General features: G+C 41.5%; 1 protein-coding gene across 3 annotated transcripts in view; it reads right to left on the bottom strand.

Annotated features, from left to right (window-relative positions):
* Positions 1-23,430, bottom strand: part of LCMT1 (leucine carboxyl methyltransferase 1) — a 62,883-nt gene that overhangs the window by 31,399 nt on the left and 8,054 nt on the right. For all 3 annotated transcript variants that reach the window (XM_037051067.1, XM_037051066.1, XM_037051069.1), the window contains 2 exons: positions 8,419-8,510; positions 3,019-3,140 (listed from right to left, as the gene is read on the bottom strand). In XM_037051067.1, coding sequence (XP_036906962.1) covers positions 3,019-3,140; positions 8,419-8,510 — 214 coding nt within the window. The remainder of the gene's footprint in view (positions 1-3,018; positions 3,141-8,418; positions 8,511-23,430) is intronic.

Below are 23,430 nucleotides of genomic sequence, written 5' to 3'. Positions count from 1 at the left end.
TAAAAAGGTAGCCCATAAAATTTGCTTGTAAAAGAAAAAAATGAATGAAGGAGGAATATACAGTACTATGGCTTCTACAGCATCTTGATCCTTATTAGACCCTGAAAAAGAGGTCACCGTGGAAGAAAACCTTTCAACATGCATACCTGGAGCTCTTCAGAAACAAACACTCACTCTTGCTTTCACAGCTGTGGCAAGTGAGGCTGCAACTTTTTATTCTGGAATTCTCCGGCTTTTCTGACACTCCATTCCCAAGAAGCTCCTGTGTCATAGGAGCAGGGAGGACACTTAACACCAAGTACAACTCCCAGAGGGCAGCCAGGAGCAGCCAAAACCTCTCAAACTCAAAGTGGACCCAACTGGGCTGACTGCTTCACAAGCTGCCAAAATCAACACTGCTTCCCTAGGTAGATGATCCTCTGATTGTGTAGAAACAGCATTCAGGCGACACCAAAAACTCAGGCCCTGTGAAGGGTTTCACTCACCCTTTATTCTTTGCTAATAACAATACTGGAACCTTTCCCTTCCCTATTCTTGCCTGTTGCCTGGAGATGGGAATCTTCAACCATTGAGCAGTCTTGGGTCCCTAAGAGCCCATGAACCAGCTCACACAATAGTGGCAGCAGAAAGCCTGTGATCCCCAGCTAAGCCTCTGCAGGGGCATCAGGGCACTGTGCCAGGTCAAAGTTACATGAGATAACAAGACCAATGGACACAATTTTCCCTACTCTTTCAAAAGCACAAGTATCTCTAAAACAGGGATTAGCAAACTTTCTGTAAAGAGCCAGAAAGTATTTCAGTCTTGCAGGCTCCACTGTTATAACTACTGGACTTTGCTGTAATTGTTCTAAAGCAGCAATAGGTAAGATATGCCTGAATGGAGTTGCTGTGCTCCAATAAGCTCGATTCACAAAAGTAAGTGGCAGGTCAGTGGCCCACACAACATTGACTCTAAGAGAGCAAACAAGCATAATTTTGTTCTTTTAAAAAAGAGAAACTTTAGATTACAAACCACTCTTTACAGCAACAAAAACACTTCCACAAAGAACTTTCAGACCATATGTTGTTTTTCCTCACTATAGATGGACAACCTTTTCCTTAGAAGGGGCACCTAAGCCTTGGTGTACCTTGCTCAGAAATAAAAACCTCAGATTTATTACTAACCCACTTACAAAACAGGAAAAGTAAAAACCACACACAACCAGGTCAAAAAGTGCCAGGCGCAGAAGAGGGATTCCTCCCAAGGCCCCTGTCAGCACCCCACCACACACCGCCTCCTGCCATGACCTGGTCACTGCGTGACAGGCACAACTGACCCCTAGAAGATGCCTCCAAATGATCACGGGGCTGCATGCAGAGGAGAGAACAAGGGATCTGGGAGCTGACAAGCTGGAGCTGAAGGTTTGTTCCATGTTCCAATATAGTGGCTGTGCAATCTGGAAAAGTATCAGGTCTTGCAATCCATCTGTGCATGTCCCCTCAAAAAGCTCTCAAGAGAATTCACCAGGTCCTGTTAGTATTGGGTTGGCCAAAAAGTCTGTTACACTTTTTACACAACATAAAGAACATGTTTTTCATTTTTCACCAGTAACTTTATTTGTCTGGATACGTTGAGTATATCCACCATCTCCTGCTACTGGCTTTTAGTGGGTAAACAGCAGGGGTGCTGCTAAACACCTTCCAGTGCATAAGACAGCCCCACGGCAAAGAATTATTTGGCCAAAATATCAATAGCACCAAGAAATTTCACAAACCACTTTTGACACACTTGATCAGTTATAGCAACTTCTTCATAATTTTTTTTTGCTTCAGTTGTGTTTTTACCATTCTTGAAATAATAACGCATAATACACTGAAAATGTTGCATACATTCTTCCATCTTTGGTATTAAAATAGCTGCACAAAATTTCACCAATTTTGATGGGTTTTTTTTACATTTATGCTGATACGACAGCTTTCACAATACAATCGAACAAATCTGCTTCAAATGAAGATAAGACAACTAAGCACTACTAGAGCTATCATACAGGAAAAGCTAAACAAACTTTTTGGCCAACCCAATTAAAAGCACTTCATCAATGTGAGTTACTGAATACAGAACAGAGGCAACCATTAACACTAAAACCAAGTTGAGGGCACTGAGTTTTTGCTTCAGCAAGAGAAAGGTTGAGAGCTCTAATGACCACAGACCTTCTTATCAGGTGAGCTGCTATGGGACCAGAGAGATATGCAGGTCGGTTTATGCCTATACATTCTAATTTATCTTCATGTCCACCTATAAGAATTCTGGGGAAATGTGTGTATTCATTACTGCCTCATGACTGATCTCAAAGAACCAGGAAAATCTATACAAACCTATTAAAAAGGAAATACAATCAGTGAGATCCTTGTAGAGAAAGGATTTGGCAGTAAAATTCCAGTCCAGCAGTCAAAGACCAGCAGGACCAGCAAAGTCCTGCTTCTGCCACTAACTAGACCCAACTCCCCTTCCCTGTGAGGGCACCTGCTCTCGACCATAACAGATCAGTTAAGGGACCAAATCAGAGAATGGCTACAAAAGGGCTCTGTACCACATTACTGTCACCCAGCCATGCAAACCTCCAAACCTTACCCAAAACACCATTATGCTGACAATAGAATATCATCAAAATTACAAGTTTAGTTACCATCAAAATTACAAATGCACATGCTCTTTGTCTCAACAATTCCACTAGTAGAATTTTTTCTCCTAATATATTCCCACACACGCAGAGGAAAACATACAAAGGATTATCATCAATACTCTGTTTGTAACAGCAAGTGATGAGAAACAATCCACATGTCCTTCACTAGGACCCCAGTGCGATGAAACATGGGGCCGGCAGTGGTTGGAGGCATGTAAACAGCTGGGGACAGGGCTGGGAGATAGGCTGTCACTGCATACATATTAATGTATTCTTTAACTTTTTTGAACAGGTAAATAGCTTCAAAAATGAAATGTAAGCAATTAGGGAAAGAGGAGGGGGAATTTTAATGTACCTTTAATATCCAGAAGGTGGTATCCATCCCAGCCCCGAGATTTATAACTTGACAATGACACTCTGTCTTCCGCAGAAATGCCTTTGTAAGTTGACTGATGCCATGAACTCGAGCAAAATAGCCTAAGAAAGAGACATGGAAACAAGCTATTCCGTGGTCATGACGGCAGCGACATCTGCAAAGTCCCCCGAGAACAAAAACAGAACATCCCTGCCTCCCTCAGCGTCAGCAGTGTCACTGTAGACACTGTGTGAGACACGGCAACTTCCAAAATTTTCTCCCCTGCTTTTTTAAAGCTGTCTGATCCAAAGCAAACACAATCTATTTAGTGGAGGAATTAACTATCTTAAGAAAAACAAAATGTCCTATAACTTTACTTAAGACAAGGGTTTTACATGAAAACATTTGATTTAAATTTCCCTCTGGGAAATGACCTCTGGGAATGTGACCCCTTGACCTTTTTCATGGCCATAGAGAAAGCTAGTTGGCACTCTGATAAAACTCAAAATTGTAAAATCTAATGGAAAATATTTTTAAGTGAAAAAATTAGGCAGATAAATGTCAAAGCAAAGAAAGTGGTATTTCATCCAAGCATTAGAGCCTCGATCTTTATCTAAGAGCATTAGAAGGGGCAGGACAGGGCACCAGCACTGGACTGCCTGATAAAATGACTTGTTATGCTCTGGGCCAGGGCTGGGCCGGGGAGATAGGGCACAGGATATGGTAAATACACAAGGCAGAAAGAAGCCCTGCTGCTCAAAGTGCACATATTCTAAGAACCAAATTTGAGAGTAGCATTTAGGAACTTTTATTACAACTTCACAGGAATTTTATGTCTGTTGAATCTACTCATAAATACTTTGGGCTTGTAATTTGAATGTCTTCTTCATTTGTTTTTCTAGTAAATCATTTATTATATTTTACAGAAATATACACAATGGATTGGGTATTGGAAAAATACATATCCTTACCACACACTGTTTGGGAAGCACTCTCCTAGTGGGTTGCAGGTCCCCAAACCAGAGATTTTCAAACCAATAGTGACAAGAAGGAAGGAGGGAGGGCTGATATGCTGCCTGGGGCACCGAGGCAGTCACCATGGCAGGTCCCTGCCTCTGGAGCATTCATTAGGAAACCTGCACCCTGAGAACAGGAAGAAGGCTGAAGACCTTTTAGGCAGGTTTTGCTCAATCTTACTGATATGTGGTTTCACGCTCAGCTCAAAGTAACTATCACATCCTTATTCTCAGAAATCCCCATTTTAACATCTGTATGCATTTCTTTTTTTGTTATTATTTTTATTATATTTTATTGGTCATGCTATTAGTTATCCTGATTCCCCCCCCCTTTGTCCACCTCTGCCCAGCACCACACACTCCCTCAGGCAATGCACCCATCACTGTTCATGACCATGGGTGACACCTATAACTCCTTTGGCTACTCCATTTCCTATAGTGTACTTTACATCCACATGGCTATTCTGTGACTACCCATTTGGTACTCCCTTTCTTTTATTTAAAATACTTTATTTATTTATTTTTACAGAGAAAGAAAGGGAGAAAAACATCAATGTGGGGCTGCCCCATGAGCACCCCCTACAGACCTGGTCTGTACCCCACGCATGTGCCGTGACTGGAAATTGAACCAGCGACCCTTTGGTTTAGAGGGCCGTGCTCAATCCACTGAGCTACACCAGCCAGGGCCCTATTTGTACTTCTTAATCCCCTCACCTCTTCACCCATTCCTCAACATTCCCTTCCCATCTGGCCATCATCAAAATGTTTTCCATATCCATGATTCTGTCTCTGTTCTTGTTTGCTTAGTTTTTTTAAATTCAACTGTTGACAGATATGTATTTATTGCCATTTTAATGTTCGTAGTTTTGACCTTTTTATTCTTAAATAAGTCCCTTTAACATTTCATATAATAATGGTTTGGTGAGGATGAACTCCTCTAGCTTTTCTTATCTGGGAAGAATGTTGTATGCCCTTCCATTCTAAATGATGGCTTTGTTGAATACAGCAATCTTGGCTCTAAGTTCCTGCATTTCATCACTCTGAATATTTCTTGCTAGTCCCTTCTACCCTGCAAGGTTTCTTTTGAGAAATCAGCTGATAGTCTTATGGGAACTCTTTTGTAGGTAACTGTCTCCTTTCCTCTTGCTGCTTTTAAAAGTCTCCCTTTATCCTTAAACTTTGGCATTTTAATTATGATGTGTCTTGGAGCGGGTCTCTTTGATTCTATCTTGTTTGGGATCCTCTGTACTTCCTAGACTTGCATGTCTATTTCCTTCACCAAATTAGGAAAGTTCTCTTCATTATTTTTTCAAATAGATTTCCAATTTCTTGCTCTTTCTCTTCTCCTTCTGGCACCCCTATGATATGAATGTTGGAACACTTGAATTTGTCCTAGAGGTTGCTTATATTAGTCATTTTTTAGATTCTTTTTTCTTTGTGTTGTTCTGACTGGTTGGGGTTTTTTTTGGCTTCCTAATGTTCCAGATCATTGATTTGATTCTCTCCTTCATCCTTTACTCTTGTTTCCCTTGAAATTATTCTTTATTTTATCTAGTGTATCCTTAATTTGTGACTAGCTCTTTTTTATGCTGTCCAGGTCCTAAGTTCCTTGAGCATCATTATAACAAGTGTTTTGAACTCTGCATCTGACAGATTGCTTATCTCCATTTTGTCTAATTCCTTTTCTGGAGTTTTGAGCTGTTCTTTCATTTGGGCCATGTCTCTCTGTCTCGTTTTGCAGGCTCCCTGTGTTTGTTTCTATGTATTAGGTAAGGCTACTTTGATTCCCTGTCTCGGTAGTGTGGTTTAATGTATTAGGTGTCCTGTATGGTTCAGTGGCACAGTGCCCCCTATTACCCAAGCTGGGTACTCAAGGTGCACCCTTCATGTGGGCTAAGTATACCTCCTCTTGTAGCTGAGCCTTGACTGTTGTTGTCAGGCCAATGGGAGGCATTCACCCAGCTATAAGGACTGGCTGTGACCACTGATCACCACCCTCTGCCCTCCATAGAGGATGATATGTGTGGGGGCAAGCTGGTGATACTCTGACATGGCCTGCAGCTGCCCACTAGGTGAACAGACTCTGGGGTTTCTCGGGTGGTACAGGGCAAGGTCAGTCCTTACCTGTGTTTTCCCAGCAGCCACCCTGCCTTAGTTATAAATCAATCTGAGATGGCTGCTACTTGGCTTGGATATTCTCAGACAAAGCCAAGCTATAAATCTAGGCTGGCTACTTCTAGTGCCAGGCCTGAATTTCACTAAGGTCAGCTGCTACTTGTTTTACAGGGTTTAGGAAGTTGTGAAACATGAGCCAAAACCAACCATTGATGTGGAAAAGCAGCTTGGGGGGGCCTATAATTTGGGTGGGGTAGAATCAGGGGATCTCCAGAATGGGGCAAACAGTTTTATGAGCTCTCAGATATGGCAGCAGCTTGCCAGCTTTGTGGCTCTATGGGGAGAGGGTTCAGAAAAAGGACAATGGCTTCTGTTCACCTAAATGACAGATGCTTCAGTTCCTCCCTGTATGCCACTAGTGACTTTCAAGATGCTACCCTGGTGTTGGACCTCAGAGGGAGTGAGTCTAAGTAGGTGAGTCAATAGGTGAGTAGGTGCGTTCTTTAAGAGGAACTGCTTAGAGCTCCAGAAGTTTCTTCCATTGACTCAATCCCTGCTAGTTTTTGCAGCCAAAAGTTGTAGGGACTTACCTTCCTGGCACTGGAATCCTGCGCTGGAGAGGCCTAGTGTGGTGCTGGGACTCTTCATTCCTGAGATATCCATCCCGAGTTTTACTCACTACACCTGGATAGGGGACCAGCCTGTTTCGTGTTTGTGCCCCTCCTATCAATCTGGATGTATATGGTTTCTTTAGTTTCATAGTTGTCAGACTTCCATTCAACTCGATTTCTGATGGTTCTGAGTGGTAGCTATTCTGTTTTAGTTGTAATTTTGATGTGATTGTGAGAAGGAGGCAAGCCATGTCTGCCTATGCTGCCATCTTGACCAGAAATCCTCTTTGCATTTCTTATAGACCCTACTTCTAGGATCTAGTCTCAGAGTCAACATTCCCTGAACACACAGGAATGATTGTCAATTGGTCAATTTCTCAGTCTGGCTGAAAGGAAGTCAGGCCTACCAAGTCCTTTGACTGCCCTGATGGAAATTACTTACAGAGCCTAATGGCATAACCAAAAATTTACTAAAGCAACAAAATGTAATCCCTTATGTGAACAGGCACTTCACAGTAAAAGATACACACATATATATACACACACATATAAATATAAATAAATGAACCCTGGCCAGGTAGCTCATATTGGTTAGAGTGTTGTCCCAATATACCAAGGTCGCAGGTTCTATCCCGTCAGGGAACATACAAGAATCAACCAATGAATGCATAAATAAGTGAAAGAACAAAATGATGTTTCCCTCTCTTTCTGTCTCTCTCTCTCTCACTTCCTCTCCCTAAAATCAATAATTAAAAAAATTTAAAAAGGTATATAAATAGCTTTTCAGCATATAAAAATGCTTGAACTTACCCATAAGTAGGAGGAATAAAAAACAAAAGTATCCTAAGATACCATTTCTCATTAATAGATTAACAAAGATTTAAAAACTTTACACTGGGCCCTGGCCAGGTCACTTGGTTGGTTAGAGTTTCATCTCACACACCAAAAGATCACAGGTTCAATATCCAGTCAGGGCACATACCTAGGTTGTGGGTTTGATCCCTGATTGGGGCACATACAGGAGGCAACTCTTTGGTACTTCTCTCTCACATTGATATTTCTCTTTCTCTTTCTTTCTCTCTCTCTCTCTCTCCCCCCCCTTCTCTAAAATTGATAAACATATCTTCAGGTGAAGAGTTAAAAAAAAGTTTCATACAATGGCCAAGATCTGATAATTATTGAAACTGATCCACATATGATTCTACTTTCATATGGTTTAAAATTATGCAGCCCTGGATGGTGTGACTCAGTGGATTCAGTGCTAGCCTATGAGACAAAAGGTCACCAATTCAATTCTTGGTCAGGATACATGCCTGGGTTGCAGGCCAGGTCCCCAGTCGGGGGAGGGCATGTGAGAGGCAACTGATCACTATATCTCTAGCACACCAATATTTCTCTCATTTTATTTCTCCCTCCCTTCCCTCTCTCTAAAAATAAATAAATAAAATCTTAAGGAAAAATTATCCATAATAAAAGTTTTCAAAAAAGAAAAATTTAGTAAGTTTCATAATGCACTGTGTTGGTGAGAATATTGGGAAATAAGTACTTTAATATACTACTGGAGAGAGTGCATTCTGGAACTCTCTTTTTGGGAATTAATTCCTAAAACTTCAGGCTACTTAGCTGATGAAAAGTTAGGGAGAAAGACAGTCACTCGCCTCTGTTAATTTCAGGGGCCTTCCTCTCTTTAGACAGTCTTACAAGATGCTGGATGTAAGGGTCATCCCAGTAGCCAATGCTTACTGCAAACCTGAAAGGAATGAAAGAGAAGGCATGTGAGTAGAGATTAGTATATTTCTGGCCAAGGTTCATGGCTACATTCCCAGGAACCAGGTCAAGGATCCAGAGGAAAATTATTGACCCCAAAGGCCAACAAATGCACATTCTGGGTTCCATTACACATTTAAACAGACTCACCTATCTTCATATTTACACAAACTGCCCCTCACGTTTCCCAAGGTGGCTATTTTTCACCTCTGTTTTTCCTCTTATAATTAATTCCTTTCCTGGAATATTAAACAGCAAATAATCTCACCCCCTCACCACATACTGGACTTACAACAATTAATTCACTCAGTAAACTCACTGGCCAAAGCTTTTGGTCAGATAACTCTATTCCAACAAAAAAAGTTCTATGTCGAAAGAAAAGGAAATTCAGAAACATTTGGCAAATATCACTAATAAAGACCTAAATTTTTCTCCTGATTCTGTATTTCACATCCCTTAAGGTGGTCACAGTGGGGAGAGTAAGAATAAACAAAACTACAACTTGGAAAATGCTGTGGTAGCCTAAACTCTCTCTACTTCAGTCTACACTACAGCGGGTTAAAGTTTTAGTGTCCCGAGTCTGGGTGCTGAAGCCCAATTACACTGGAAGTCTTCTGGCAACATGTGTGGATCCAGCTATAGGACCATTGACAAGTCATGGAAGGAACCTGGATCACTAAGGCCAGGCCAGGCCACTGTGGGACTGCTCTCCCTCTCAAAGGACATTCTGTGAGATAATAAATATCTTCACCATCTGAACCAATCTGAGCCAGGCTTCCACTACTTTCAGCCTAAAGCATCCTAATTAATACCCGAGTAATGCACTCATTCCCATGTTGCTTAATATGAAAGCTGAAGTTTAAAGGGGGTGTGTATGTGTGTTATGTCTCCCAGACACGTCTTAAACTCCCAGAAGCAGATACTATTTCTTTTCTTTACATCTACTTGACAAGGCTTTCTGCAGCCCTGAGTGAGATAGGTGCTGATTCTGAAAAATAGATGTCCCCTACAGAATCTCATATTTGTGTTTACCCAATCATAGATACTTGTAAGAAAGCACATGTGTTCAGGTATTCAATGCAGCCACTCAACAAAGAATTATATAAAGTATTCACTAAGAACACCACTTGCTATAAGCCCAGACTGTCCAAGGAAAACAGACTTATAGAGTATTGCAAGAGCAAACTTTCTCAGTGGTCCAAAAGTATTTTACAAACAGTGAGTTGTGATGCATCAATATCATAAAATCAATTTGACAGTCTAAAAACTTGCATTAAAAAATAAAGACTAGAGTAAAATTGAAAATACCAGCATGCATTATGCACAGTAAAAGATCAGACTTCTGTGAAGCTTTTGCTTCATGTCTATGTTGGAGGAAATAAGTTTTCTCACTCAGTGTGATGAACAGATTTCCAAGAAATCATCTAGTGCCACCTAGTGTACGATGTCATTCTGCATTGAAGAAAGAATGGTAGCCTAGTGATTAGAATACTCATCAAATAGTTTAAGGGCTGGAAGGGGCCTTGGAAATGATCTAGTCAACCCCAACATCCAGTACGAAAATTCCTTTAATACTATCAAGACAGTGCTGGACTAGTCTCCACAAAGAAAGCACTCAGTCTGTTACACGCACAGTGCAGCCAAGAGAGGGGCCCCAAATAGGGATTTGGAATGGGGTCCAGAATTCAAGGCCTCTAGGATGTCCTCACACATCGCTCTCCCGCCCCACCCCTGCCCCGCACAGGTGTGAGTTGAGAGAAGGGACAAATGGAGCAGGGCCATTGAGAGCTGTTTTGTACAGCAACAGCTTTGTAACTAACCTCTGGCATGATCATTTAACATATCTATAACCTTTAACTGGTTGCATAGATACGTTAAATAGATGTGGCCATACTTTGAGCCAGGGGGATGGAAGTGACTTCCACCCAAGACTTAACTGGGAGGCAGGTCCCCGAGTTACAGTGCCTGTGTGAGAGCTTGGAGACGAATGGCTCCACACCATGGGGCCACCCCTGCCCAGACTCACGATGGCAGCCCAGTAAAACTGAAAGGATACAGGAGTGCTGGCAAGTGTAGCTGATTGTGGGAGGAGTTGGAAATGGGGCTGCAGAGGAATACTGCCACAGGGATTTAAACCCAGATGTGGCAGCCATTGAGGGGAAAACCATGCACTTTTGGCCAGAGTGGGGACCCCTGCAACTTGGGTAGAGAGAACCACCACTTGACTTTGGCTGAATGGTGATCCCCCCTCCCCACAGCTTTGCCAAGAAGAACCATGCGGTTTTGCCAGAGTGGGGACCCCTGCATCTTTGGTAGAAGAGGAGCACACGGCTTTGGGGTGCTCCCTTTGGCCACATGACCTAGGAAGCAGGAGAGACTTTGCCTGGAAGCAGGGTGAAAGAACTCTTGCCAGTAGGCCATGAGAGGGTGCCACATGGCTTTGGATTAATGGGAGACCCTGCCTGGACAGTGGCACAGCTAATGGTGCTGGCAATCTGAATCACGGACACCTACTTCTTTTCCTGAGTTACGGTACCCCAAATTAGGGCAGGGGGAGAAGGAAGCACTGTGAGCACCTGTGGGTATCCAAAAGGACTTTGATATTTTAATGAAGACATTAGGTCACCACTTTAAGCCTGTATAGCATTAAATTAAAATTTCCTTTCCTTTTCACAAATCTCTGCCATTGAGAGATGTCTTTCCTCTGGCAGCGGCTATAACAAACCTAGGAGGGCTCCTTTCACTAAACAGTATATCGTGAACCCCCCTTGGCTGTGTGTGTGGGTTCTGTAATAGTTTTTGGCATCCCTGGGTGGACCGATAATTGCCCCCTGCCCCTGCCCCTGGAGCCTTGTTCTGTAACAACTCCATTGCAAAGCAACTGCTGGAAAGCCGATCAGCTGGCCTCGCTCCAAGCATTCCTTGTTGGACTGTTACTGCCCTGGTGGGTAACAAGGAGCAATTCCTATTCTTCTCAATTCTGTACTACCTGTCAATTTTATACCATTGATTCAGTACAGCAATATTTATTGTCTTAATGCCAGACACTGGGGATAGAGTAGAGAACAAGATGAAGATGGACCAGAGGCAAAGATATGACATTATGGCCAATAAAGGACATGAAGAATACGGAGAATAAAGGGATGTCACTGAGAGAAGGTAAAACAGAAAGCATCTCTGAAAGGGGGATGGTCAAGTTGAGCACCAAAGAATGGAAAGTCACTGTGCAAAAGGTATTTCAGACACAGGAGGAAAAGCCAACAGAAACACTCTGGTGTGGGAATGGATTTGAAGTGTCCCAGTAGCAGAAAGTAGGCAGGGGAACTGGAGAGCAGTAAGAAAACAGGAGAAACTAGGGAAGAGGTTAAAGAGAGAAGCAGGCTCGGGTCACAGAGCCTTGCAGGAGCCTGGGACTGACCTCAACAGTACACTGGATGGCTGGTGAAATACGCCCATGCAGACACAAGTACATCTGATCACTAGTTTCCACGATTGCTACTTCCCAGTGTTTCTAACAAGCCCCTTTCTGGTCCTCAGGTCCTCAAACCTAAATGACTGCCAGTAGTGTCCCAGCTCCAAGGAAGAAGGATATTACTGATTTGCCTATCAGAGTGACAAGATACAAAGACTGACAGCGCGTGACTGGGAAGAAGAGGAAGATGGCACTGTTCCTGGGAGTTGTGGAGGGAGATGGGCACCAAGTTTCAGAATTTACAAACTATCAACTGCAGATTAACTGAACAAATTATAGTGTATTTATACACTATACTAACCAGACACTGATTCTGTAAACTCAAAGAATTGGATATAGGAAGATATTCAAAATACACTGTTAAGAGAAAAAGGGAAAACCAGAAATATAGATAGTGTATGTGTCCATAAAGACATGTGGGTGTGTCTTTACAAAGAGGAATCACTGAAGCATTCATACACAAATATTAACAATGATCATCTCTGAGATTTCTGGTGTTCTTTATTAATTTATATTTTAAAAATTTTCTACGCTAACCATATGCCATATTTCATTATAACTAAGATACCCTTGGTTGTAACACACACACAAAAAACACTGCCAATTAATTGACTTAATGTTTTATTCTCACTTAGGAATTTTACTTCTGTGCCTACTGAAAGTATTATTTAGACAGACTATCATAACAGACATAAAAAGGAAAAGATGGAAGATCGAGACATAGGTAAATGCAGCCTCATCACACAACCACAGCAAATTACAGCTAAACTACAGAACAAACATCACTCAGAACCATCAGAAAATCGAGCTGCATGCAAGTCCGACAACTAAGGAATTAAAGAAACCACATTCATCCAGATGGGTTTTAAGGGATGGAGAGGGGAAGATGCGGAACTGGCTGGTCGCAAACCCACATGTAGTGGACATAAAATGCATGGATATGCTGGAATCAAGGGACCCCAGCCCCACACCAGATCACCAGGCCAGGTTCCAGTGCCAGGAAGAGTTTAAGTCTCCATGACTTCTAACTATAAAAACTAGTAGAAATTGGGTTGGCGGAAGAAACTACAGGATTCTCTTTTAAAGGGACTCACATCACACATGGACTTACTCAGACTCGCTCCTTCTGGGCTCCGGGACTGGGGCAGAACCTTGAAAAGCACCAGTGACAGGGAGAAACTGAAGTGTCTAACATTGGGGTGAGAGCAGAGGGACAGCTTCCTGCCAGACTGACTGTAGAAAGTGGCCATTGTAACTTTTCTGAGCCCTCCCCCACACAGAGCCACATTGCAGGTGCACCATATGTGAATCTACATCAACCTGGGCCCCACCCTGACAATCACCTAAGGCTTCACCCCATCCAACTTACAGGCCCACCCAAGTTGGTATCAGTGGCTTTTCCATACAGAAGGGCTGGGCCTGGCCAGGCTTCAGACCTTCTTAAATCCCCCACAAACAATCAACAGCTGAGCCCAAACCACCCTCCTCCTGGCACCATATGGCTTTATAGCTTAGGCCAAGGGGCCCCAGAGAGAACACAGGTGGAGGCTGACCTTGGTCTGCACCACTTGGGCTACCCCAGAGCCTGCACACCCAGCAGTGTTACAGACCAGGTTAGACCACCAGCCAACCACCTACACAAGCCAAAGAGGGAGGTAGTTGTTGGCCAGGGGTCACAGCCAGTCCTACCAGCTGTCTGGGCTGGGTAAATACCCCCCATTAGCCTGCTGACAGCAATCAAGACTCATCTAGAAGAGGAGGGAACACCTCAAGTACCAGCTTGGCTGATAGGGGAGGCTGTGCCACTGGACTCTACAGGACACCTACTACATTAGGCCACAGGACCAAGACAGGGAGACATAGCAACTCTACCTAATACATAGAAACCAACACAGGGAGGCTGCCAGAATGAGGAGACAAAGAAATATGGCCCAAATGAAAGAACAGAACAAAACTCCAGAAAAATAGCTAAATGAAATGGAGATAAGCAATCTATTAGATGCAGAGTTCAAAATACTGCTTGTAAGGATGCTCAAGGAAGTGAGCAAGTACTTCAAAGTAATAAAAAAGACCCAGGCAGAAATGAAAGATATCTAATTGAAAAAAAGAACAATTTACGGGGAGTGGATGAAGCCAAAAATCAAATCAGTGATTTGGAACATAAGGAAGAAAAAGACATTCGTATCAGTACAGCAAGAAGATAAAAGAATCCCCAAAATCAAGGACAGTGTAATCAGCCTCTGGGACAAGGTCAAATGTTCCAACATTCACATCATAAGGGTGCTAGAAGGAGAAGAGAAAGAGCAAGAAATTGGAAACCTATTTGAAATAATAATAAAAGAAAACTTCCGGAATTCCAGCCAAGATGGAGGCATAGGTAGAAACCCTTCGCTTCCTCACACAACCAAAATGAGGATAACAACCAATCTAAAATCAATAAACAAATAGAAGCACCAGAAAATCAAACTGCATGACACTCCAACAACCAAGCAATTAAAGAAAAAGTCTACCAGAACAACCAGACCAGTAAGAACCCACAGTGGACCACACGGGCAGGCCGGCTCATGGCAAAACTGAGACTCAGGGCCGACTGCAGATTACCGCAGTTGCTGCGGTGAGAGAAACTCCCAGTCTCACCTGAGAGTTCATTGAAAAGTGGGCTAGAGCCAAGCAAGTGAGCTGCACTGTTCCCTCTCTGGCCCCTCTCCCTCAGGCAGCACCACAGCGCAGCAAAGAGGGTTGCCCTGCCCTGGCAAATACCTAAGGCCCCGCAACATATCAGCTGCTCCAAGACAAAAAAATATGGCCCAAATGAAAGGACGGAGCAAAGCCTCAGAAAGAAAGCTAAGCAATGAGGAGATAGCCAACCTATCTGATGGAGAATTTAAAGCCTTGGTAATCAAAATGCTCACAGAACTGATTGAGCTTGGTCGAAAAATGAAAAAATAAATGAAAGATACCCAAAATGAAATAAAGCTAATAAATATTCAGGGAACCAACACTGACAGGAAGGAAACCAGGACTCAAAGCAACAATTTGGAACAAAAGGGTGTGCCAAAAATAAACATCCAACCAGAACAGAAAGAAGAAACAAGAATTCAAAAAAGTGGAGACAGAGTCTTAGAAACCTCTGGGATAACCTGATACATTCCAAAATCTGAATTATAAGGGTGACAGAAGGAGAACAACAGCAAGAAATCGAAAACTTATCTAAACAAATAATGAAGAAAAACTTCCCCAACCTGGCAAAAGAAATAGACTTCCAGGAAGTCCCGGAAGCTCACAGAGTCCCAAAGAAGTTGGACCCAGGGAGGAACACACCAAGACACATCATCATTATGTTACCCAAGATTAAAAATAAAGAGAGAACCCTAAAAGAAGCAAGAGGAAAAAAGAGAGTTACCTACAAAGGCATGCCCATAAGACTATCAGCTGATTTCCCAAAAGAACACTCGCAGGCAAGATAAAGCTAAAGGAGTTTATTATTACCAAACCACTATGATATGAAATGTTGAAGGGACTTATTTAAAAAGAGATCATAACTATGGATAATAAAATGGCAATAAATACATAACTATCAACACTTGAATCTAAAACACAAACTAAGCAAACAAGCAGAACAGAAACAGAATCATAGATGTAGAGAACACAGGAATGGTGGCCAGTGGGGAGTGGGGTCTGGGGAAAGGTGAAGGGATTAAGAAGCACAAATCGATCACTACAGAATAGGTAGGGGGATGTTAAGATCAAGTATAGGAAACGGAGTTGCCAAAGAACTTACATGGATGACCCATGGACATGAACAAAGGACAAAGGACAGCCAGGGGCTGGGGAGGGGGTGGCAGGCTGGGTGGAGGAGTAGAAAAGAGGAAAAACTGGGACAACTGTAATAGCATAATCAATTTAAAAAGAAAAAAGATGAGTGAAATGAGCTGGCTGAGCCTTCACATTTAGGATGTGTGTGTGTTTCCACACTGTACTGACCTCAGGGCCTTGGTGAAGGGCATTTCTTAAGGGATGGATCTCCACCTCCTCTGGAGTGTTCTTCCAAACCACTGCTCCTCTCTTTAACTTCTGATACTGGCTCTTTCTTAATGTCATCAGAAGGTATTGGTGGATGGTTTTCTAACAGAAACCAGAATTTGTGCTCCTTCTCCAAATGGCCCTAAATGGTATGTGGACTAATGGAGCTAGGGGCTGTGGTCACAGCTGTCTAGGTATGCCACCAGGAAGAGCAACCACATCACTTGCACAGATAAGGACACCTCTAACATGACTCGACAGTGACTGCAGGATTTATCCAAGAATATATCACATCTGATTTCAAAAAAGTTAAAATGCAAGAATGTATGTGTCACAGAAGCAATTAAATACAGTGCTGCCTACACAACAAGAAACACAGTACATTGATATACCATGAACAAATATAAAAGGCAAACATGAAACTAGGAAAAACTTCCATAGCATGTCACAAAGCACTAATATTCTTAAAATATAAAGCACTCTTACACATAGGAGAAAACCCTAACATCTCAGAACCAGAAAATGGACCAAGGACAAAAATGGGTCATTCACAAAAGAAGAAACTTCTGACCAATGAGCACACAAAAAGCTCAGCATTATCAATAAGCAAGGAAAAAATGAAGCAGGTACAGAGAGCAGTATTTCTCCAATCAAATCGGCCACAAAAGCATTTTTAATGGAACCTGGCTTTGGGGAGAAATGAGGAAGAGGGCACTCAAGCATTGTAAGCTGACACAGGCATGCTGAAATGCTTGGTGGTGACAAGAATAAAATGCCAGAAAAAAATGAGCCCACACTGACCAGACAATCTGACTGCACCCTATGGAAATAACCAAGAATGAACACAAGGATTTTTCCACAAAAACACTGAACCTGCAGTTACAGTAACAGGTGAACACAGCAGGCTACAGAATCCTATACACAGGATTTCCTGAATTTTTTCAGAATGAATATACATGTATATAAAGACAGCCCAGAGCAGATCCCAGAATGGTAACAGTTATCTCCACACCTCGACACTGTGTGTCCAGCTCTGCTGTGCATTTCTACCACAGTCCTCTGTTCCAAAAATGCAAAGAACATCCACTCTGTGTGGATATCCTGATTTCATGTTTAAAACTCAGATTCAAACAATCAAAAATCTCAGATTTGGAAAGGCCTCAAAGATTTTCTGTCTTCAGTCAACTCACTAATATTTTTAAATTTTTCATGACATTCTGAAAAATTCACAACACCTGTTCAACTTACTATATCTTTAAATCAACTCAACTTCTCTAGTACTCAGTTCTGATATGCTATTTACTGTTTTCTTCTAAAAACACTAATAAGTGCCTAACTATGAACACTTAAAACATCCATTTTTGTACTGCCTGAAATCATCTTGCATTCCTCCCATGGGAAACAATAATCAGTTCTAACCACCTGTTCATTCCAGACATTTACTGTATCCTATAGGTTGCGTATCTGTAGCAATAATGGGGCCTCATGTGAAAGTGGGAGATGCCTTCCCATGGGCACTTCTTTACTGGGGACTCAGGGAATGGGAAAAGGCACTCCCTGCTCTCCCAGCCACTAAAGATCAAGGCCCAGCTGGTCCATGGTACTTCAAATCACACTCACTAACAGGAACACATAACCCTGGGAACAACCCCAAGGAAGGCACTGCTTTACACAGAAGCTAAGAGCAAGTGTGGAACCTCATAAGGAAATGAATTCTACTGCTTGTCACAACTACTTACCCACCCAGATTTAGACCTCTGACCCAACACTGAGTTGCTTAAATAGTATGTGTGCATATGCACGTGTATGTGTGTAGACACAAGTATGCATGTATATGTATACATCTATATGTGTATCATGTATTTGTGTGTGTGCATGCTCACATCTGTATATGTGTATATATGTATATGTATATACAGGGGTGGGCAAAAGTAGGTTTACAGTTGTTCATATGGAAAAAGAATATAGGTTATGACTACTACAATAGCTTTATTGACTCAAAAATTATGACTGACAACTGTGAACCTCTTGCCCACTCCATGCATGTATATGTATGTTCATGCATGTGCCTATATGTCTGCATAATGTGCATACATGCAAGGGCATTGTGTAGATGTGTGTTCGTGTGCAGCTATGAACATGTATCCGGGTGTGTAATGTATATGTATGTGTGTAGGAATATAGGTATACATGTACAGTGAGGAGGGACTCCAAGAAAACAGGATTACCTTCTGGAGGATGGGCCCCTTGTAGTACAGGATACCCCTGCTAGGTGAGTGTTCCAGGAACTCATATGTATCAGTGTACCAGCTGGCGCTGCTGTGAGAGGCTGCATTTGGCTTCAGTGAACTATTTCTGAAGACTCTCAATGCATTTGCCCATTTCATGATGGGTAATTTACAAGCACACCTGCCCACACCTATCCACACCACTCCATGATGAGTGTTCAGCAGTTTTTGACCAACAACATGATCCCTGTGCCCCACCCTCCCTATTCACTCCACCTCACCCCGAGCGATATTTTTTGTTTCCTCGGATGAAAAAAGTCCTCAAAGGGAAACAGTCTGCCAACATGGAAGAGGTGAAACAAAAAAAAAACAGAACCACTAAAAGGCATCAAAACTGACATACTCAAAAACTGTTTGAGCAGTGGAAAAACATTTCTATAGGTGTATTGCATCAAATGGGAAATACTTTGAGGTGACTAAAGTTTAAACATGTAAGAATACACAATTTTTTATAAATAAATTCTGGTTTTGTTGGGTCCCTCCTCATATATGTATGTGTGTATGAATATACATGTGGTTGTATTGGGTATATGTATGGTGCGCATATGTATACATATGCATATATGTATATGTATGTATTTATTTATGTATGTGTATGCGTAGATATACACACACGTATATATGCAACTGCAAAAATCAACCAAACAGTCTTAGCATTCATTTTCAAGCTTTGGATTTTTATTACATACTACTTGTGGTCTTTAAGATATCATTCTACCTATAAATTTAAATTTTAGCCCTGACTGGTGTGGCTCAGTGGACTGAGTATCAGCCTGCAAAGCAAAAGGCCGTTGGTTCAATTCCCAGTCAGGGCACATGCCTGGGTTGCAGGCCAGGTCCCCAGCAGGAGGTGCATGAGAGGCAACCACACATTGATGTTTCTCTCCCTGTCTTTCTCCCTCCCTTCCCCTCTCTTAAAAAAAATGAATGAATTTACATTTTATTGTTGTTCTTTTAGTTTCATTTTTTGTTTCTATTTTCCTATTGGTTTTATAGTTGATTTAGAAATGAAAACCAGGAGAGTCTTCAGGGCAAGACTCCATACCTAACCAGAGTTTGGACTTGTTTCCCCTCTTGTGAGCTCTTGAAAGCTTCTTTTTGCTTTACTAGGAAGATCTACAAAACCTAACAGTTGAATCACCTAAAAAACTGAGCCTCAGTAACCAAGAAGTCTCACAAGTTTGTGTCCTGGTACTGTATTTTGGGTCACCTAATATCTAATTACTTTTGAAAGTTATTATGATCTAAAATTTACTGTGTAAAATCTACTGTGTCTGTTGTAAGCAGTCACTGTATAGTGGGCAAGACGTAAATGGAAAAGGAATCAACATTCACAAGAGGGTGAAATAAAAATCACCAAACAGTCCCCTGGTACAATGTTTCTTATCTAACATTAATAAAAAATAGTGAATACGGAATACAGCAAAATACATAGATCTGAACCATGCTGAAGTACTTTTGGAAAAAAATAAAACATTTAAGAACATGTATTCTGAATATTATCTTGCAGTCTGCAGCTTGCCTAATTATTTTCTTAGTGTATCTATTTTTCCTTAATGGTTAGTGTGTATGCCGAGATACTCTCCCTTTGTTTTCACATAAAAGCTTTATGTTCTAGCTTTTATTTTCAGGTTTACGAACCATCCCTAATTAATATATGTGTGTGGAATGAGGTAGGAGTCAGAGGTTATCTTGTTTCCCCTTTAACATTCAACCGATCCACAATGATTGTTTAAAAATACTTTCTCTTCTCACACTGAATTGACTGGGCATTCTGGGCAAAATCAACTGGCAGTATGTGTGTGAGTCCATTCCTGAATTCTCTATCTTTATGCCAAAACCACACTGTTTTGATTAAGTAGCTTTACAGTAAGCCTTTGAATTAAGTAGTATTAAGCAGTTTAAGTCCTCTAACTTTGTTCTTCTTTAGAAAATATTTAGGGGTATTCTAGATCCTTTGCATTTCTATATATGTTTTAGAACCAACCTATTCATTTCTAAAAAAGATGGATGTAATTTTTATTGGGACTGCACTGACCCTATGGGTCAATATGGAGAGAACTGAAATCTCACATCTCAGCAACACCAAGTCGTCGAATGCATGAACAATGGATATCCCAGTTATGTAAGTCTTCTTTAATTTCTCTCAGCAATGTTTTACAGTGTCCTGTATAAAAGTGTTTCATAACTTTCATTAAATCTAGTCTTAGGCAGTTCACATTTTTGGTGCTATTATAAATAGTATTTTAAATTTCATTTTCCTATACATGAATGCATATTTACAATACATCTACCTGACAAAAGACTATACAGGTATACAACGAACTCCAATATAAGTCAACACCAATAATGATATCATCAATAAAAATGGGCAAAAGTCTTGGACAAACAGTTCACAAAAGATGGAGGAATGGTCGATAACCACATAAAAAGGTGTTTAGCAACATTAGTCACCAGGGAAATGCAATGCAAAACCATAATGACAAGTATTTCACAGCCACAGATGATACCAAATGTTAACAAGGATACGGAGAAACTGGAGTTTTCATACATTGCTGGTGGGAAGTGTAAACTGATAAACCACTTTGGAAATTAGTCTGGCAATTAAACATACACTACCCTATGACTACGCAATTCTACCTATACATTTAACCAAGAAAAATGAAAGACATACAAGAATGTTCATCACAGCCTATTCATAATGGCCCAAAACTGGACACAACTCAAATGTCCACCATCCAGTGAATAGATGAACAAATTGGGGTATGGTCACACAGCATAAAAAGAACCGAACTATTGGACTTTACATGGACAAAGATTCTCTCATCACCAAACATGAGCCAGGCTCCTCTCAGCTGTCTTCTCAACAGGACTGCAACCTTGGCCTATAATATAAAAACTTGAACATCTGACCTTACTACTTTAACTAGTATCTGGCTTTATCTCTGACAACATAAATGAATCTCAAAGAACATGGTGAGTGAAAGAAAAAGAATACATACTGCACGATTCCCTTCATATGATGTTCAAGAATAGGTAAATCTAATCCATGGTAGCTGAAATCAGAAAATGCTGGTGATGTGGGGGCAAGGAGACTAACTAGAAAGAGATAAAAGGGACCTTTGTGGAATTTCAGAAATATTTTATATCTTGTTTTGAGTGGTGGTACACAGATATATACAACTGTCAACACTCATCAAACTGAACACTGATGACTTGAGCTCTTAATTATATAGAAATTATGTCCCTCTCTACTTGCTCGTTTTCTTCTCCTCCCTCTTCCTTTTCCTCCACTCCCCCAACTCTGGGGAAATTCTAGGGGGGAATAAAAAAGATGAGGAATACAAGTATAGCAGGACCTTCAAGTTCCCTTTCCAATATCAACTCAGCCCTTCTTCCTTACTAAAAGCCCTTCTTCCTTACTAAAAGAATCCCAATTTTGTTTGAAGCATCTATCTGACTTATTAGAAATTCTTACCTCCCCACACTTTCCTGTAGCTAGGACAGGCCTCCCCCCAAATCTACTGCTTTCCTAATGAAAATAGACCGACTCAGACACATGTCTTTTGCCAATATCCCTTCCTTTTCTTTCTTCCTGGAGCAGAGATGCCCAAACAGAAGAAGAAAACTGTGAAATTTCCTGGTGCAAAGCTGCTCTTACACTGCCAAGTAAGCTACGGGAGCTCTGAATCATTTCACAACTAATTCATAGTTTTCAGGCATCAAAATGAAAAATGAAAGCCAATTCAACTGGAAGTCAAGAGAGCCATTGCTGTGTGAAAGTGTATATAAAAATTTATACTATAAAATTTTATAGTATAGTATAGTATATTTATACTATAAATTTTATAGTATATTATATGTGATACTTCATTGGGGAAAAATAGATCATTTAATAGGTGGTATAGGGACAACTGGCTAATATTTGGAGACAAAACTAAGTTAAAAACTGCTACTTTTGTCTTCCAGTCAAGATGGAGGCATAGACAGACCTGCTTTGCCTCCATGTACAATCATAAGAAGGATCACAACTAAGTTCAAAATGAAAAACACCCAAAACTGACAGAAAATTGAAGTGTATGGAAGTCCAACAACCAAGAATTTTAAGAAACTATATCTATCCAAACAGGAAGAAGGGTCGGAGCCAGGAAGCCAGGGCAGAGAGGATGTGGCACAGCAGGAGCAAGCTGGTGGCAGCAAGGCGGAGGCAGAACAGGCAGTCCCAAATTCGCACGTGGTGGGTAAAAATCAGGGGGACACCTTGTGAGTGAGCAATCCCCACCCCAGGCCAGATCACACACCCAAGGGCTCTAGCACTGGGAAAAACAAAGCCTCATAACTTCTGGCTGTAAAAACCAGTGCAGGTTGAGGCAGCGGAAGAAACTCAGGAGAGCCAGATTTTTCAGGAGAGCTCGCAATGTAAGCAAACCCGCCCACTCTGGGAACCACAACCAGGGCAGAAGCTGGAGGGGTGCCAGTCACATACAGGAAGTGGGTGAAGTGACTGGAAACAGGGCAATTGCCAGGCAAGCCCTCAGAAGTCAGCCAGCAGCAGCAATGTCCCCTCTTCGACCCCTCCCCAACATGGAGCCACAAAGCAGTGAAGCAGGCTGCCCACACTGGCGAATACCCAAGACTCCTCCCAATACAACTTAACAGGTGCGCTAAGACAGGAATTCAAAGCAGCTCTACCTAGTACATAGACATAGGCAGGCTTGTCTCCTCCAAATGGAGGAGACAAAGAAATAGGCCCAAATGAAGGAAGAGTACAGAACCCCAGAGGAAAAAACTAAGTGATACAGAGATGGCCAACTTTATCAGATGCAGAGTTCAAAATGCTCAAAGATCTCAATGAATATGGCAAAAACATAAGGGAAGAAATGAAGGCTCTACTAAAAGAAATAAAGAATAATCCACAGGAAACCAACAGTGAGGGGAAGGAAGTGAGGATTCAAATCAATGATTTGGAACATAAGGAAGAAATAAACATTCAACCAGAACAAAATGAAGAAACAAGAATTCAAAAAAAAAAAAACAAGGAGACTTTAAGAAGACTCAAGGAAATCTTCAAAAGAACCAACATCAGAATCATAGGGATGCCAGAAGAATAGGAGAAGCAA

This window comes from Sturnira hondurensis, unplaced genomic scaffold (assembly GCF_014824575.4).
Source record: "Sturnira hondurensis isolate 20B ecotype Veracruz unplaced genomic scaffold, ASM1482457v3 Scaffold0007036, whole genome shotgun sequence".
Taxonomy (NCBI): Eukaryota; Metazoa; Chordata; class Mammalia; order Chiroptera; family Phyllostomidae; genus Sturnira; species Sturnira hondurensis.
This window is presented reverse-complemented; position numbering and strand designations above follow the sequence as displayed.